At 42.4% G+C, this 18,676-nt stretch overlaps 3 protein-coding genes across 3 annotated transcripts; all 3 read left to right on the top strand.

Moving 5' to 3' along the window:
* The first annotated feature begins 373 nt into the window (after nucleotides 1–373).
* Nucleotides 374–3,313, top strand: tmco1 (transmembrane and coiled-coil domains 1). The gene is made up of 7 exons (XM_086145465.1): nucleotides 374–594; nucleotides 1,411–1,488; nucleotides 1,570–1,629; nucleotides 1,739–1,785; nucleotides 1,888–1,955; nucleotides 2,302–2,446; nucleotides 2,968–3,313. Exons 1-7 carry the CDS (start codon nucleotides 525–527, stop codon nucleotides 3,064–3,066), a joined length of 567 nt encoding a protein of 188 aa, XP_086001591.1. The 5' UTR covers nucleotides 374–524; the 3' UTR covers nucleotides 3,067–3,313.
* Nucleotides 3,314–6,827: 3,514 nt separating this feature from the next.
* aldh9a1a.1 (aldehyde dehydrogenase 9 family, member A1a, tandem duplicate 1) lies at nucleotides 6,828–11,627 on the top strand. Its single transcript, XM_086145453.1, has 12 exons — nucleotides 6,828–6,988; nucleotides 7,158–7,319; nucleotides 7,807–7,952; nucleotides 8,251–8,380; nucleotides 8,818–8,952; nucleotides 9,093–9,289; nucleotides 9,421–9,561; nucleotides 9,647–9,835; nucleotides 9,916–10,003; nucleotides 10,734–10,875; nucleotides 11,058–11,170; nucleotides 11,264–11,627. The coding sequence occupies exons 2-12, from the start codon at nucleotides 7,178–7,180 to the stop codon at nucleotides 11,356–11,358; spliced, it is 1,518 nt and encodes a 505-aa protein (XP_086001579.1). The 5' UTR covers nucleotides 6,828–6,988; nucleotides 7,158–7,177; the 3' UTR covers nucleotides 11,359–11,627.
* Nucleotides 11,628–12,963: 1,336 nt separating this feature from the next.
* Nucleotides 12,964–16,839, top strand: med8 (mediator complex subunit 8). The gene is made up of 7 exons (XM_086145140.1): nucleotides 12,964–13,032; nucleotides 13,333–13,454; nucleotides 14,157–14,301; nucleotides 14,401–14,541; nucleotides 15,116–15,203; nucleotides 15,292–15,531; nucleotides 16,501–16,839. Exons 1-7 carry the CDS (start codon nucleotides 13,027–13,029, stop codon nucleotides 16,569–16,571), a joined length of 813 nt encoding a protein of 270 aa, XP_086001266.1. The 5' UTR covers nucleotides 12,964–13,026; the 3' UTR covers nucleotides 16,572–16,839.
* Nucleotides 16,840–18,676: the final 1,837 nt, after the last annotated feature.

The raw sequence follows: 18,676 nt of genomic DNA, 5'->3' as shown, positions 1-18,676 counted from the left end.
TAAAAGTATCTTAATAGTTTATGGTTAGTATATGACCTCTTTTTAAAATTCCAAAACCGATACTTTTTTAAAGATAATTACTTGTTCTCTTGTAACCACCTCTGTTTGCTTGGTCGAAAAAAATGAAAATAATAAAAATGATAAAAGAAAAAAATGATAATAAATAATATTAATAATAATAATAATCATCATCATCATCATATAAATTAGATAATTGGTAAATGATATAAATATAAATATAAATATAAATAATGTGAATGATATAACCTTCTAAAAATAAAAAATAATTTGTTGTTTGACTCGCATGTTTAAACGCCACTATTGTTACTATCCAATTCCCTTTGGTCTTTGAAGGAAACGGAAGTGAACCGGCAGTACTTCGCAGACGTGACCTTTTCATTGCTGCTGACCCAGCGGAGGTTCAGATTAGTCTAATGTCCTCGGGGAGTGGTTAAAAACATACATTCTCTTATAATCCTTCTTCGTCTGAACTGGTGAAAAACGCCGAACGGAGCTCCGTCGACATGAGTACCATGTTCGCGGACACCATTCTCATCGTGTTCATCTCGGTGTGCACGGCGCTGTTAGCCGAGGGTGAGTGGCGGAGCGTCGGGCTTGTCTGGGCTGACAGGCAGACTGGCGTGCGCCGGACCGTGGTTTTCCGCGGAACCGGCGACTTTCGCGTCATTTCGGTTATCAATGACAGCCTGCGTATTTTCCAAGTTAGTCTTAATTGATAAACACTTCATTGTTTAAATCTTAAATGGCTTGCGTTAGCATGGTAGGTTAGCCCCCGATGCTAGCAGCGCGACGACGGTGTCAAGGCTGATACATGCAGAGCAGGTAGTTTCCGGTCGAACTTTCACGACAATAGTCGAATATTATGCTAAGGTAAATACGCAGCTATTATTTAATCTTCACTGTTTTGATTTTTCTAAATGTATTTCGATAAGCTCCACACAACTTCTATTGTGTCTGTGTACTTATTGATTGTTAATTTGGTCCTACCTGTCTTTCCCAGGTTTGATTTAATAACATTATCATTAATTATTAACATATTCATAACTTAAATAGCCATCATTTTTTTCCCAAGCTAATTATGTTAACTCTCCCGGGAGAGCGACATGATTATTGGGGTATTCACTTCTTCACCATCCAGCAAGAATTCTCCAAAGTTAACCAACTGAATAGCCAGAAACAAGAAAATGGAACGTTCCAAGAAAATTACAATGAGAGACTAAGAAAATACTATGAAGAAATTTTATTACAGATGTGAATGATTCAAAAAGTCATACAACTGATGTTCCAGATGTCCTGTCAGCACTATAGCATCCCCATAGTTTAAGCATTTTAAATGGAAAACGCTGCACTATTTTCTGTAAAAAAAATCTTTTCAACTTGTTCCCCCAGGTATCACTTGGGTTTTGGTGTATCGGACTGAAAAGTACAAGAGGCTAAAGGCAGAGGTTGAAAAGCAGAGCAAAAAATGTAAGTAGCCGTGCAAATTAAACTTTAGCATTTTGTCCGGAGTGCGGCTGTTTACTCTGCGCTCCTCATCCTCACTGTTAGTGGAGAAGAAAAAGGAGACAATCACAGAGTCAGCGGGGCGTCAGCAGAAGAAGAAGATTGGTAAGGAGATGATGGAGGGAGTCAGTAAACTCAAGTTTTACTGATCAGAATGAATGAATGGCACTGAATGCAGAATATCTTCTGTTGGATCCTTCTTTCTTGGCTGCAGAGAGACAAGAGGAGAAGCTGAAGAACAACAACAGAGACCTCTCAATGGTGAGAAACTAAGATATATTAAAGCAGTAAATGTTAAATAACACAATTTCGTTGGGAGTCAAATCAGTTTACCATTCATTCATCCGTTGAATGTTTTTGTAGGTGCGCATGAAGTCCATGTTCGCCATCGGCTTTTGCTTCACAGCACTGATGGGAATGTTCAACTCCATGTGAGTGATGGACGCACAGTCACATGACTGGTCCTTCGCACTATGTGTTCTCTGTGTTCTGTTGTTGTTGTTTTTTTTTTTTTTAAATATTTTCAAGAGTCATAATATTGAGGTTGTCCTGCGCAGCAGATTTAACCAATTATTAATAATAATGATAATAGTTGTGATAACTGTAAATATTCATTTTTGAAAATCATCATCTGTCACCAAATTTGCCATAGGAAAAATATGTGTTGGAGCCAAAATACAGTCAGGAACTTCTCATCATTGTAAAAATAAAAGCAGATCATAATGTCATTGGGACTGGGATTGTGGCTGACCTCTAACCTCCCCTGTCTGTGGTCAGTTTTGACGGGAGGGTGGTGGCCAAGCTGCCCTTCGTGCCGCTCTCCTACATCCAGGGTCTGTCGCACCGCAACCTGCTTGGCGAGGATTACACCGACTGTTCCTTCATTTTCCTCTACATCCTGTGCACCATGTCAATCAGACAGGTACAGACCTCATGTTTATATGGACAGCATTTGTTCAATATGGTCACAATTCAGATTAGAAGTCTACCGTTTACATGGATTCTGAAAAAGTTGATCAGATAGACATATTTCCGTTCGTCACGCTTTTCAATGGAGTAAATCATTTAGATAATCCGATTACACGTGTTCATGCTAACATCACACCTAATGGTGTACTTTTGTCTCCCTTTTGGAAAGCCTCGGAACAAAAAACTCAAATTTCAGGACAATATTGTTTTCAATTTTTTATTAAGTTTGGTAAAGGTCAAACCATTGTATTTCCTTGTCCACTAGCACCATCCTGGTAGTCTCCTGATTAGTCCGCCTGCACTCCAAACACAAAGGATACAAAAATGCCTTCAATCACCACAGCTCCCCCTTGTGGCTAAAATTAAACCTAATCAAACACTACGAGCAAACACGCAGTGTATCATTTGCTTTGATTGGTCTCTCTCAGTCTGTGAAACCTTGAGTTAGCTTAACCTCATCTGTCTACTGTCCAGAACATTCAGAAAATGCTGGGCCTGGCACCCTCCAGAGCCGCCACCAAACAGGCCGGGGGCTTCCTGGGACCACCACCTCAAGCAGCAAAGTTCTCCTGATGATTCGGTGGGATTGCCAGCGTCCTCCCCAGCAGATGCGCCATCTGTCTCCACGCCATGTGATTGCTTGTGTGTGTTTATTTAACCTTGTCCTGTGTGAGAATGAAGATGATGCTTGTCCTGTCAGCAGAGGAGGGAGAATATCTGCAGTGTTTTAATCACGAATTGGCTAATTGGCAGCTGATCCACCATCAGTATTATTGCTATAAATTTCATAATTAAAAAAGATTTATGAATAAAGTTCAAATCGCTTCTTTTTTTTTCCCCCTCCACATTTTTTTTTTGCATCTATACGTCGAATAACATTTGGAGTCTTGAAATGGTGTAAAAAATTTTCACCACAAAGTCTTGGTCGATTATTGTCAAAAGACGACAGATTCATGTTTAAACGTCAGCGTCCATCTATTGTAAGATGTTATGTATGGCATTCAGACTGGAAAGTATATGGGGAAAGGCAGTCAGGGTTATTGTAACGTACCCAAGGAGTGGGAGTGCCCCCACCTGGTGGAGGAAACGCTGGGGTTGAACATTTCATAACAGCATGTCTCTGAGCAGTCATGAGGCATTGGGGAATTCACACCCTCAGTAACTTTTGGTATGGACAAGAGACGCTGAGAATCCCTCTTAGCAAACCACGGAAGTAAACCATTACCGACTGGCTGTGACCTTTGACCCCATACATGTCTGTGGTTTGCAACCATCAGTTGTCTGAGCCAAATTTCCATGGGCATGTTTATTCGAAAATGTTTGTTTTACTGCCACATCTGAAAGTGGCTTTAAACAGAAACAAGGCAATTCCAGACACCCTTTTGTACCAATAATGATCTTAAGAAAAAAAGGGAATTCTAGATTTCTTGTTTTGAGTACACATCTGGTACTTATATGAGTACTACTAATTATTTTCTGATAAGGGGGAAAAAATCTTCACTAAGTTCTAAGTTAAGGGCATTATTTGGGTTTGGGGTTCCCAAAAAGAAGGTCATAGATAATTGGAAGTTATTGGATTTGGGCATTTCTTGTTGTAAAAGGAAAACTTTCAAGGGTTGCTAAGTGTTTATTGTCACATGTACAAAGTTGAAACCTGACACAATGAAATTCTTATTTTGTCATTCACAGTGAAGCAAGTTAGGCAATTGTGAATTAATAGGAATACGGTTGCAGCCAGAAGTAAATAATGCAGTGATGTAAACAGTACTAACAGGATGTGCAAGTTGAAAGAGTGTCAGTTGGAATCTAAACAGCTGTGTTGACATGTGCAAGTTGAGACATTGCAGATTGATGTTGTGAATGTTTAGCGCAGCTTCGGGTGTGCAAACTCACAATAATAAATAACAATCAAATAAACTTGAGTACAGAACTAGCTGTCCTGAATGTGGTGGTAGACAATCGGGTGCCTCTTCTCTAAAGTTTAAGGTGATTTCAATTCAGAGTTTCCAATGGTTCAAACAGAAAGTGGGAAAGGGAGAGTCTCACGCTTTGGTTGAAAGACAGGGCTGAAAAATGTGGGAGCCCCCAATCTCTGTCAGGAATCTTAAAAGCAGCGTTGTCGTCTCCCTTGTTAATTTGCACACACACAAACCCAAACACCTCCCTTTGCTGGCCTACATTTGAACAAAGTCCTGCCTGTCTGTGTGTGTTCCTGGCAGCATCTCGGTCTTGACAAACACATGAAGCAGCATGTTTTTTCATTTTTTTGGTTGTTTCGATAAATGATTCTGTTCCCCCTAAGGGGAGAATGACCAACAACCTAACAACCATCAATGAGGCTATGGCGGATTGTGAACAGCAATGTAGGACTGACAAGTGCTATTACAGGTGGATTCATGAGCTATGTTCTCTCGCTTGGTTTTTCTCCAGGTTCTCTGTCTTCCTCCCTAAGATCAAAAAACAGTCAGCAGATTTGTTGAAGACTCCGTGGTGTGAATGAGGAGCTGACTGGTTGTATATCTCTACATGTGCCCAAGTGATTGGCAGGTTGATGGGTTAAAGCCCACCTCTTGCTTCAGTGTCAGCTGTTACTGGCTCCAGTCTCGACCACAACCCTATTCTTTCTGTTTATTTTATTTGTAGCAATTATGTCACCTGCTGCTTCTTTTTTCAGAATAGCTTTATCTGGGTCACCGATCTTTCCATCTGCAAAGAAGGGATGACTTCACCTGCATGAGGGAAGAGCTCTTTGGTCCCCGCCATGTCTGCTTTAGCCTCCGCCACAGAGGATGAAAGATAGCTCAGGGGAGCCAACAGCATTGTATTTGGACTGGCCTCTGGGATCTTCACCAGGTCGGCTGGACAGACACATACTCTTTGTCCTGACTTAGCATTTTGCTGCCATCAAGTGATGCAATGTGACTTTGAAGATAAGGAGTTTATTCCAGTTGAGCTGTAATTAAACCTTTGGCAGCCGCTGAGTGAAACCCATTGTGCAACATTGTTCTATCTGTCTGCGGGGAGGTTTTTTGTCAGCCTTCCTCAGACATCAATTTTGGCAAATGCTTCTTTTTTTGGAGTTTTAATTACTGACGAAAACCGGTGAAAACTACTGAAGTGTTCCTCACAATGAGACAAACACAGACCATTGTTTTTTCTCATGTAGATATGTCCTTCTTTTCCTGCGCCATTTCTGAGAAGGTCAATCAATCTGGACCCTGATGAAATACATAAACACACTCGTGAGTCGATACCATGATTGTTACACCGGATGCACTGGTGACAACCGGCTGCACCACGTCCTCATGGCAGGTCGCAGGCCAGCACTCTCAATACACAACATCGAGGTATCTGCTTGCTCTTGTGGCTGACTGGGTTCTTTCTCTTCCTCCGAAAGTCAGTAGGTTCTTTGTAGACTCTGAATTGTCCATAGGTGTGAATGAGCGGTTGGATGGTCATATGTGTCTATTTGCGGTCCTGTGATTGACAGGTGATGGTCCAGGCTAAACCCCACCCCTTCCACGGCTGGGAATTGGCTTAACTATCCAGTCAATGGTGTCATCTCCTCCATGCACTTCTTTTATTTTTTTTCTACATAATCTATTATTTGGCTCCAATCTCAGCGGGCAGTTGAACAGGATGAGCTGTGCTGATAATGATCAAAACAACGAGCAATGTATAAAAATTCCTTCAATGGTGAAGCCTCCCATCTCGCACAAAATAAAATACATCAGTAGTCGGTTGCTTGAGTTGCCACAATTTTAATTTCTTTCTCTAAATAAAAATCATCAATTGGTGATTACACACACATTTTATATGATAATATAAAACACGATGCAGGGGGTGGGCTCTTTTCTAGAATAAAATGCAATTGCAATTGCAATTGCCACCAATAGGTGGCAAATTTCAGGCAAACTGATGCACTTTAAATCTTTTCTGCTGCAGACTAAAAAAACAATGTTAATAAAGTTATTCTTTGTTGCAAGTTGATTTGTATATATATTTTTTCTTTACAACAATAAGGATACACCTATGCAGAGGTGTACAAATAACAATTGTATCGTCGAATTATACTATTTATGGCGAAATGTTTTCTTAAGTAACAGAAAATAATTGAGAAACACTGGATGCTGTAACAGTATCTATTCACGCTCATTGGTCCTCTTGGGGCGGAAGTGAGTTGGATTCTGGGAAATGTAGTCCCCACATCCCGAGGGTACGCGACACCCAGAGAGAGAGAGCGACAGAGAAAGAGAGAGAGAAAGAGAAATAGAAGAGAGAGAGAGAGAGAGAGAGAGAGAGAGAGAGAGAGAGAAAGAGAGAGAGAGAGAGAGAGAGAGAGAGAGAGAAAGAGAAAGAGAAAGAGAGAGAGAGAGAGAGAGAGAGAGAGAGAGAGAGAGAGAGAGAGAGGTAGGTAGGTGTGTCTCAGCTCTTCCTCCAGTCGTTCTAGTTCGCCTGCGGACTCCGTTGTGGTGGTTTTGGTCGAACCGTCTCGGTGAGTCCCTCGCTGTTTCCGCCGTTATACGACAGTCAAAGCTGCTGCTAATTACCGGCTTCGCGGAGCGGGCTAGCTTGAACGTTTTCTGTAACGAAGCGCCTCTGTTTTTTTTTCCTTGAATGTTTTTCTTTTTCACCCCTCTTCCTCCGACTTGTGGCTTCTCCAGGCAGGACTTCTGACCCGAAAATGTCCCAGTCGCTCCTAAACGCCGCGGCCGAAGCCTCGACGGGCACCCTGGCGGTGACCGAGCCGCTCAACTTCTGGGGTGGAAGTCGGGTGAGAGGCGGGCAGGAGGCGAAGGCCGAGCCGGTGTACGAGCCCGCCACTGGTAAATTAACCCCGTGATTTTGTCATTTATAATGTAGTATTAGTATTTTTTAAAATTTAAATCAGGGTCAGTGGTTTGTCATCGGCAATGATGGTTCAAGGGTCTGTTGGGGGGCCCAAACAAAACTTCCCTTACAATCTAAGTATGCCATCATGTCAAAAAAAACATCATGAAAAACATAAATATTCTTTTTTGAATTTAAAAGTTTTAGATCTTAAAAATAAATGTAACCAATGTAACGATATACAGTTTTGCCTGGTGACATGCGGTCCGGTCATCTGAGGCCAACTGTTGCATAACACAGCCCCCGCCCTTCTGTTCTGGTTCTTTTCACCACTAATGTGATATAGAAGCTTTCCCCCAGGCCTCTTTAGTTTTGTTAAAACAATAAATCACAGTATTTGTTCATTTCTCTTTGCCGGTTAACAAAAGCACCATCCACGTGTCCCCCTGGTGAATGTACATGTGTTGTGTCCACCCCCCCCAGGCCGAGTATTGTGCCAGCTGCCGCCTTGCGGTCAGGCGGAGGTTGATGAGGCCATCAAGAGTGCCCATGCCGCCTACCTGACGTGGAGCAAGATGGCAGGCATGGAGAGAGCTCGGGTGATGCTGGAGGCCGCCCGCATAATCAGGGTGAGCGGGTCAAGCAGACGTGCCATGTCCACTACACACTTATCCCGTCTTCTTTCTCTGTTGTACAACTTAAATGGTGTCAGACTATTAGATTCTTCAATAAGCCACTGGTTAGTCATTAACATACCCTCTCCCCCTGGACCAAATTTGCTCAAAGTCCTACCTGTTGCTTTTGCACAACAGCAGACAGAACACCTGCCTTAATATGTTAATCATTACACAACTGAAAGCACTCAAGTGAGCATATTAATGTTGCCAAAGTTATGCAAACTTGTCGTTGGTGTTAAAATCTAAACAGGAACGGAGAGAAAAGATAGCAAAGCTGGAGGTGATCAACAATGGGAAGCCCATCACCGAAGCTCTGGTGGATATTGATATTGCCTGGCAGTGTATCGAGTACTACGCTGGTGTGGCTGGAACTCTTGCTGGTGGGTTTTTTATTGTTTGTATCCACTCCAAATGCAGAAATGGGTTGGGGTAAATGCGAGCGACATCTCAAACTGCGACGAGCTGGGGAAACATTGACATGTAGTGTCTCTGCTAGCATTGTAGCTGGTGACCATGGAAGGAACTCCCAGCACTGATCTGATCTAAACACATCATTACACCAGGTCCTGCAGCTGAGATTCAGGTGGTGTCTCCTGAATTTGGACATTTGAAGAGAAAATAGCATCACATTCATCCCTTCTTTGTCATAATAACCAGAAGTTCTTCTGTATGATTACATTCTACTTCATCTGTTTGTTTGTCCTCATTAAAATATCAAGTCCAGTTGCCAGATTTTGATATTGAAAAAGATCTTAACAAGGATAACCACTAGCTGGATGACAGAATTTTAGTAGACTGTGTTTATCAAAACCTACAGGCCAGCACATCCAGCTGCCCGGTGGGGCATTTGCGTACACCAGGCGGGAGCCCCTCGGCGTGTGTGTGGGCATCGGTGCATTTAACTACCCATTTCAGATAGCCTCCTGGAAGTCTGCGCCTGCCCTGGCATGCGGTGAGTTTCTGTCTCACACTGTCATGATGTTTCCACCGATCATTTCCGCTTGAGTGGCGACCATGTCCAGTGTTTATGAATTCTACTGTGTCCACAGTAACCTGTATTGTGCGCTTTCCTGCTTTTTTTAAATGTTTTAGGTAACGCCATGGTGTTTAAGCCCTCCCCGTTCACCCCAGTTACCGCTGTCATACTGGCTGAGATCTACAAGGAGGCAGGTGTCCCCGATGGGCTCTTCTGTGTGGTGCAAGGTGGTGCTGAGACTGGAACCCTGCTCTGCCATCACCCAATGGTCGCCAAAGTGTCTTTCACTGGCAGCGTGCCAACAGGCAAAAAGGTCATCTTTTTGACCATCTCACTCCATCTGTCTCTAACACTGTCAAAATGTTCTAGTCTCTCATCCCAGATATATATATGTGTGTGTATTTCTCAAACGTCTGTGGTCAATGCTGATGTATCACATCACAGGTGATGGAAATGTCCGCGAAGAATGTGAAGCAGGTGACCCTGGAGCTCGGGGGGAAATCTCCTCTCATCATCTTCAAAGACTGTGAGCTGGAGAATGCTGTGAGGGGAGCCCTCATGGCCAACTTCCTCACACAGGGTCAGGTGAGCCCCCCCCTCACAAAAACAAACAGTTGCCACATCAATCCGAACCCTATTACCTCTAATGGGGTTGGTCTACTTTGTGTAGGTTTGCTGCAATGGCACCAGGGTGTTTGTCCAGAGGGAGATCATGCCACAGTTTCTGGAAGAGGTGGTTAAGAGGACCAAGGTCATCCCTGTTGGAGACCCCTTACTGGACGGGACGCGAATGGGCGCCCTGGTCACCAAGCCACAGCTGGACAAAGTGCTGGGGTTTGTCAGCCAGGCCAAGAAAGAGGTGCCCTGTGTTTCCTTCTTCATGTTGGAGGTTTACCTCAACTACTTTGCCGAGAATGACTTGTGGGCCTGTTGTTCTAGGGAGCCAAAGTGCTTTGTGGAGGAGAACCGTTTGTCCCCAGTGATCCCAAACTGAAAGGAGGGTACTTCATGTCTCCTTGTGTACTTGGTATGTCGGCATGTGAATGTCCAGTGGTCTGTCTTTTCATTTTAGCTGTCTTTGGCTTAGTAGGTCATATTCCTATAGATAGTTACCCGTGTAAATATACTTCAACAATGCAATAAAGTAACTTGAAAAATAACTTAGCATTTTTCCCTTGCAAGTATTGTGTCTAGTATTAAATGAAAGAAAATCACATTGGCTCCCAGTGGAAACTGTGTCAGTTTTCAGTTTTGGAAAACTTCAAGTGTCCAAAAACAGCTGCTGTTCCTTGAAGGATTTACAAAAGGCTTGGATGAGTGTAAAAGTAATTTGTTGTTGCTGGACTGAAATCAAATCACCTGTTATCCATCTGTTGGAGAGAAATCAGTTAAATTTTTTGTTGGTGTTACTGCGTCATGATAACTTTAGGAAGCGGCATAAATCACAAATGTGAACAGTGTAGATATGCCGCTCCACATTATGAGAGAAAGAAATATTAAAATGGTTGTGTCTAAAATTCATCTTAATCCAGCCTGAACATGGTCGAAATGATCACTAACACCACAGAAGTTTTTAAGAATATTCGATCCCACCCTCTTTGAGTCAAATATGTGGCTGAGCTGTGTACTGAAATCAGTGGGAAAATATTCTGTGGTGCCAATCAGTTGTGTCCCGTTGGCCCAGCGTTCTTGGCTAGCAGATAATGGTATGTAAGACTTCTGCACAAAGACACCCGGTGCTTTTTCTTCACTGCCAGATAACTGCAGGGACGACATGACCTGCGTGAGGGAGGAGATCTTTGGCCCTGTCATGTCCGTTTTACCGTTTGACACGGAGGAAGAAGTGCTCAGGAGGGCCAACAACACCACATTTGGACTGGCTTCAGGGGTCTTCACCAGGTCAGCAGAATGGACACATACAGGAAACACTTTTTTCTCCTGGCTCAGCAGTGTGTTGCCATCAACTGATGCAATGTAGCCTTGAAAATAAGGTTACTCCATTTGAGCAAGCAATAAACTTGGCAGCAGCTAAGTGGAACTCATTGTGCACGTTCCATGTTCCACGTTCCATCTGTCTGCAGGGACATTTCAAGAGCTCACCGTGTGGCTGAGAAGCTGGAAGCAGGAACCTGTTTCATCAACAACTACAATATCAGCCCTGTGGAGGTGCCTTTCGGAGGATACAAGATGTCAGGTAGGATATTTTGATCATCTGAAGGCCCTTCCATTACATTCATCGTGTTGACTGGGATGAATTAGAATAACTTGACGCTGCTGTGTTCTCCAGGCTTCGGCCGGGAGAATGGACTGGTTACGATCGAGTACTACTCCCAGCTGAAGACCGTGGTTGTGGAAATGGGCGATGTTGACAGCCTCTTCTGAAGAGCCACACTCCAGATTACCGGTACATGACCTCACCTGACCGAGCCAGAGTCCCTCTATTTCCATCCACCGGATGAAGAAATCAATAGAACCCATGATGTCAAAACTCACAAACCCCTGACAAGAGGTCAGAGGCTGATGTGCTCACAGATACAGAAATTGAATCCTAGCAGAAGAAACCCTTTTGAGAGGAATGAAAAAACAAGGTTTGTGTTGATGTCAGTTTTTAAGTGTCCTTCCCTTTTCAAGAGAATAAATTCCTGTTTGTACAATGTGTCCTGGGTAATTTGCTGCCTCTGAGATTAAATGTGACAGGCAGACAGTGCTAGATAGATTTCATCTGCTTCTCTACTGATGTGATAGCAGAATCAAAGTGACAAATATGACTCTGAGGGTGAATCACAGGTAATTTGCACACATATTAAATAGTCAGTTCTCATTTTCTGGAAACCAGGTACATTCAAACCACAAGTACTTGTTTGACATTGTACTTTATTATTGATGCTGTTGATTATAAACAGCACACTCCTCTCTGTTTTTACAAAGTAATTGTATCTGAAAAATATATTCCTATCCATTCATTTTTATACCACTTGTCTGGCTCATGTGGCCTCAGGAGAGTTGCAGCCCACTGGAGCTGACTTCGGTCCAGGCAACTTGTGTTTATCCTAGATGGGTCACCTGTCAATTACAGGGCTACACATAGAGACATCAATCCATTCACTCTCATTTACACCTATGGACTATTGAGTCTTCAATAACTTACTGACTGTTTTTGGACTGGGTGGAAGACTGAGAGCATGGAGGGAACTCAGGCAGGAACAGGGAGAGCCAGGAGATAAAAATGCAAATATATCCTTTCCAGATAATCTTAACAAAAATGCATGTCAAGTAGTTGTGCATTTAACACGGGTTAATAAATTATTCTTCAATCAGAGATTTTCAACATGCACTATTTCTTGATTTTTAATAGTGTTTATTTTTCATTCTGTGCCTGATTTAGGTAGTTATCTGAATAATAAGTTTCGGACCAACGTGCTTTTAAGAAGCAAGGATAATCCTGTTTATCCATGAAGTTTACTTCTACACACTGATGGTGCTGTCTGCAGTAATGAATCCCTACAGATATAATTAATAAACAGTGGTGAACTAAGTGCTCAGCTGCTTTGGTAAATGTAAAATACTCCAATAAATATGAAAGGTTCACACAGAAAATAATACCTGAAAGTGAATGGTTATACATAAATGAATAAATAAAACACTCATCTTGTATTGTACAGTAGTTCATTCATGTGTAGAGATTTTTAGAGTCTGGCTTAAAAGTAATAGTGCTACTATACACTCTTAAATGATTTGTTAATTTAGTCCACTTTGCATTACGCTATTTTCAAAAAAGGACATATCAATTTAAACGGAATGCGACCCACACAGAACCAGAAATAATATTCTCATCAGAAACTTCATTCATATGAAAATATCAAAATGGGTACTGAATTAAATGAAACACAAGTACAACATTGTGGAAGACAACAGTGAACTTGTCTTGGTCGCATCCATCAACAAAATTCGAGGTATCGAGATTTTTCGTGCTTTTATTTTGATAGGGATGCCCCGGAAGTAATTCTAACGATTGCGGTCAATTGACTGCGATAGATTTTCGGGACAACAATGCAGGTAATTTTATAAACTAGCCCGTGTATCATATTTTTTGCTTAGTTTGATGTAGTTAAATTAATTCAGGTCAATTTCAATCCATTAAGAAATTAGAGTCTTACTGCTTGTAAGTTTGTGGTGCTTCCGGCGTTCTTTGGAAGCGGGGGTGTCCGGAGTGCTAACCTGCCTAGCTAGCAAACGACTAGCCGGGTTAGCATAACAATTAAGCCAGCGATTCCACGAAGTTAAACACACATTTGATGCCAGTTTTGTGTCGTTTAATAGTCTTTCTCGGGCATTAATTGTGTGTGTTTCCGTCAGCAACGAGAGGAGAAGCAGCTGGAGGCGTCGGTAGAGTCGCTCATCTCCCGGGTGGCTCACGTTAAAAACGCGCTGCACAGCTTTATCTACAAGTTGGAAAATGAATACGAGCGGCTTACATGGTCAGTTAAAGCACAGAGCTTCTATCTTACGGATTTGAAACAGCATTTTTATCATATTTATTTCTACCCTGGTGCAAACAAGTCATCTAGTCAGATTCAAAGTAAACAATTTGTATACCTCTGCTTTTGAATGTGGCGGTTGTACTGTATCTTATTGTTTCAAAGACATTGTGAAATTTTATCCCCAATGCAGTTATATATGTTAAGAAAAAAAAAGAACCATACATATCAAACAAACTAAAGTTCCCAAATATATGCCAAGACCAGACTTGAAAATGACCTCCTTGGTCTACTGCCTCTGCTTGTTTGGCAGTTGGACAATGAATTAATTACCTAACAAATTGCCAAAATGACCTTTTAGAATACCACATTACTGATTAAGACAGTGCATTTTGTCAATATTTATAAATTATAGACAAATTACATTTGAATAAAGCACAGAGTACCCTAAAATGTGAACTAAAGACCTAATGAGCATTTTCATTCATTATTATAGCGATTTCAAGACAGGTAGAAGAATTAGAGGTTTAAGATTTGTTTAATGTACACACAGAAACAAAATGAATGGTGTCATCACTGCATGAGAAACGGCTTCATAATTTTGAGTTTCCATTACTTCCTCACTGGAGGATTTGGAGTGACCTGTAACGTTTGGTGTGGAAATCAAGTGTTTTCAGTAGGGGCTGTGCTTGTGTTGCTCAGGCCCTCTGTGTTAGACAACTTTGCCCTCCTGTCGGGTCAACTCAACACCATCAACAAGCTCCTCAAGAATGAGAAGACGCCGTCCTTTCGCAACCAGGTCATAATCCCGGTGCTTCTGTCTCAGGACCGGGACGAGGACCTCGCGGTGGGTGTCAGTCACTGTCCAGTAAGGGGTAGTTTGTCGCTCTCCTTATGTCTGGGGGACGTGTTTGAATATCACCTGTGTTTGTGCCCTGCATGGTAGAAACTGACAGAGCAGCGGGTCCCGGTGTTCAGCCATGAGATTGTGCCGGATTACCTGCGCACCAAGCCGGACCCAGAGGTGGAGGAGCAGGAGAAGCAGCTCAGTGCTGAGGCCACACGCATCGGACCGGAGGTGGCGCAGGTCAGGCTGAATTAGTCTTTTCCACTTGAGTAAAAAGCACCAAATATCTTATTCAGCACAGGGATTTATAGATTTAGCATTAATGAATCGACCACAAATACACACTCTGTGTCCCTAATGTAATGAAGAATATCTTTGTTATATTTTATCTACATGCAAAAGGTTTTTTGATTATTACTTGTATAATTATGACACAAAAAAACAGACTAATTTGTCTTTAGTTGTGAACATTTGAATGTCTCCATATGTGACCCAGGGATTGATAGGTGACAGGTCCAGGCTAAACCCCTTCTTTTGCCCCAATGAAAGCTGGGATTGGCTACAGCTCCCCAACCCTGTTAGCTGGATTAGTGGTACAGACATTACTAAAATGAATATATGAGTAAAATTGATTCCCCGCTAATTGACTTTGAAAATAATCAAATGATTGCTGACGGGTATGATTTTCATTTTGCAAAATTTAAAAAAACATAGTCTGATATCAGAAGTTATTCAGTGCCAATTGACACCTTGTTTTGCCAAGATCAATACAAATGAGTCTTTTATTTCCTGTGTTTATTTCTCTCCTCCACAGAAGCAGATCCAAACATTGAATAAGTTATGCTCTAACCTTCTAGAGAAGCTGAACAATCCCCGTGATGACAGAGATGCTGAGAGTGCAGGTACGTTTTTTTTTTGTTTGTTTGTCCCATTTCATCTAATTGCTGAGTCTGGTATAGAAATAAACTCCATTTATTTTTTTGTTCACAGCAATTAGACAGAATAAACCATCTTTCAACCACGCTGACACAAATGCTCTGGTTGGGGCAGTTGCATTCGGCAAGGGGCTCTCCAAGTGCAGACCCCCTGGGCCAGTGGTCCCAGGACACCCTGGACAAGGGCCTATGATGAGCGGGGGTCCGACCTTACAGCAGGTCACCACTGGTGGCGGTTCGGGCCCACAGGGAGGTCTGGGAGGACAGGTGGCTCCTCAGCAGCAGGGACAGCCAGGTAGGAAGAGTTGGGTCAGCAGGTTGCCTGACAGTTTACTGCTGAATCTTGTGTGGCGACGTGGCTCCTCCAGAGTTTCATCCATCACTTGTGTGTTCAGTTTCCAGCTTGAATATACAGCATCACGCGCTAAAAGGTCTTATGTCATGAGCCCACAGTTGGGGGGGGAATTCTTCTAAGAGTGTGCAAATCATTCACCTGGTTCACACCTGTTCTCAGAGTCCTGCAGATAAACAGCTGCGTTGTTTGCTCTGTTCTTCCTCCTTCCCCCTAGAAAGGAAGAGAGAGGGAGCGTGTGCGTGTGTGTTAGGAACAGACAGCTTTGAGGGATGTTGATGCCCAAACACATCTAAAGTAATTATAGAAGTTGTACATAATAAAATCTGTATTCACTTTTAATAGTTAAGTGACTAGCTCCTCGTTCCCTGTTGTAATTTGATGGGAAAAACTTGCAAATGCCCTTGGGTGCGTGATGTGTTATCGTAAATTAAAAACCATTTGGTTGTAGGAAAAACACAGATTTAACCTAAAAATTCCTTTACAATAAAAATATTTGAGCCTTGAGATGAGATTTTTTTTTAAACACAGGCCAAGTTAAATGTGGGTCTTCAGGGTATACATTTTGTGATTTAGACCAAAATAAAGGAAAACTGTTTTAAATAGACATGAAATCAAATGCTGTGTTCATCTGTATTATTGCCACTTTCACAGGGACACAAAGTCATATGTTTTGAGAAAAAGTGTAACAATCATTTAGGAGTTTTAATTTGCAAAACTGATGACAATTTCAAGGCAGAACATCCATCTTTTTCAAATACAAACCTTTTGTGAGATTCATATCAAAGTTTGTGTGACCTAAACAGTTTCTTTTTTTTTCTCCCTCTGTCCCCATACCGTTTAATAGTTTGTTCCACTTCTTTTTGGGTTCTAATAAACATTAAGTGATTGTGTGATGTCTTCGTTTCTCAGGAAAAATGCCCAGCAGCATCAAGACCAACATCAAATCTGCCTCCGGCTCAATGCATCCCTACAACCGATGAATGCCGGCCAGAATTTGCCCCCAGACAGAGCAGCCTTTTCAGCGCCTAGCTGTCACCTCTGTAATTTGCTGCCTACATGCAAATAACTCCAAAGAAGCCTTGTCACTTCTGTATGTTTTAATTAACAGAGCATTTGTGTGTTTGACCTTATTGTCATGTGTCTGGCTGAACTTGGATTTATCCAGCAGATGGCAGTATATGAGCATTTATGGACCCATGAAGAGTTTTGTGTTAATTTTTCTTGAGTAAAAGGTGCTCAGGAGACTGCTTTGCTGTGTGAGCAACGTGTTTATTTCATCAAACAACACTCTCCACTAACTTTTTTGAGGAATTCTTCACGTGTTTGCACATGGTAAACACGCAGGGTGTGACACCGAGGCACTGCTGACGCGGCGCAGCCTCGCCGTGTCCAAACATCCCGAGTATCAGTGCTTTTCAGACAATATTGGCGAGACAGTCGCCATTAAAAGACCATCCCTGCATTTCAGAAGGCGCGCCGTCATCCGATGTCATCCCTGTCATCTCTCTACTGGCCGCATCCTCTCCTGCCTCCCGCTGCCCACTTTGCTGCAGCGCCAAAGGTGAGAATAATGAGGGTGGACGTGGTTCTGTGTGGCCTGATAATGTCAGAGTGTTTAAGGGGGGAGATGAGGAGGTATCGGTGCTGACGTGCGAGGGGGGCCCCCTCTCCACGCTGGGTCTCTCTGTCCACTCCAATCCCCGTCCCGCTGCCGAGGCCCAGTGACGGCGCCGCTGTCACAGCGTGCGGGGCCCATGGCTGACCTACATACACCCTCTGTCCCCAAACAGGCGGCCGTCGCGCTGTGTCAGCCCCCGCGCTCCGACGCACTGCTGAGACAGCTCGAAGCTGCACAAGGTCACACTTGTATCCGCAGATGAGGCCTAATTTATAAACAAAGCCCTAATGGGAACATCCTGCAAACCGGGACTTTGAGCTGACTCTGGCAAAGTTTAAGGCATTCATGTTTTTTTCAGAAATTATTTTAAGGCTGACGATTTACCATCAACTCCTGCAAGGACTGGATGAAAAGTAAGAAGCCTCCCCCTTCCTGAAGTTATGTGGAAAACTATATTTTAGATGTTTAAGCTTTTTTTTTCAGAATAAATTGGATGAAGAATGAGTTTCTTTCATATATTTCACTGTGGTACATTTTTTTAAACAATCACTTACTGTCTTGTAACTATTGTGTAACTTTATTCACATTTTCTTGCAACTTTTTCATCCAAGTTTCTTGCTTTTTAACCACAGATTCTCAGATTTATTTCTGCAGATTTTTACTCAACCGTCCAGGTTACTGGCCGACCTAAACACTTTGGATAAATAAATTCTGTCATAATAAATATGTAAGCATAGTTTTCTGCAGTTTTTCATCCCAGGGGCCTTGTTCATTCTCAACGCCTCCCTCTTTTTCTTCTCCAGTAAAATTCCTAAAGAAGATATGACTGGTGTTTTAAAGGGCTACTCTTTCTGGACTGGGAATCGTCCATCCCCAGGGGGTTCGAAGAAGTCCAACTCCTCACTTCCCTTTCTCAGAGATGAAAAATCAAGGTTTTCCTGCAAAACAGATGCTGGTTGAATTCAAAAGCTAGAAGCAGACTTTGAGCACTCCTCAGAGTCCGGCTGCCCTGGAATATTCATAAAAGCAAAACACCACTTTGCATGGATTCCACTGAAAAAAGACAATTTGCAGTTGCAGGCAAAAAAATGGGGGGATGATAAATCAAGGGTCAAGCAGGTGAAACTTCTGATGGATTTTTTACCTTATTTTATCAGAACCTCATTTTTTTTCCTGCAAGCAACTTTTCCTCCTCTTTTTTTTCCCTGATACATTGTTTTCCTGGGCAGAACTGTTGTTCTATTTGTAGCATGAGTCAAAAACGTGAATAATATATGTGACAGTTTTCTGGCTTGTTAGGTTTGCGGCTAGGTCGGCAAAGCATGTACGCCCACTAATTTCCTTGAAAGACAAACCATAAAAAAAGGACAGAACTGTTTTTGTTGCAACTCTAAATTTCGAAAAACAGCAATGAAGAAACAACGGAATGGTAAGGCTTCGCTAGCTTGTATGCTAGTGAAACGGAAG

The sequence above is a fragment of the Fistularia commersonii genome, chromosome 1 (assembly GCF_037954325.1).
Source record: "Fistularia commersonii isolate RoL2024-O1a breed Wild chromosome 1, RoL_Fcom_v1.0, whole genome shotgun sequence".
NCBI classification, from domain to species: domain Eukaryota; kingdom Metazoa; phylum Chordata; class Actinopteri; order Syngnathiformes; family Fistulariidae; genus Fistularia; species Fistularia commersonii.
The sequence above is the reverse complement of the archived record's forward strand: the minus strand, read 5'-3'. Positions and strand labels throughout refer to the sequence as shown.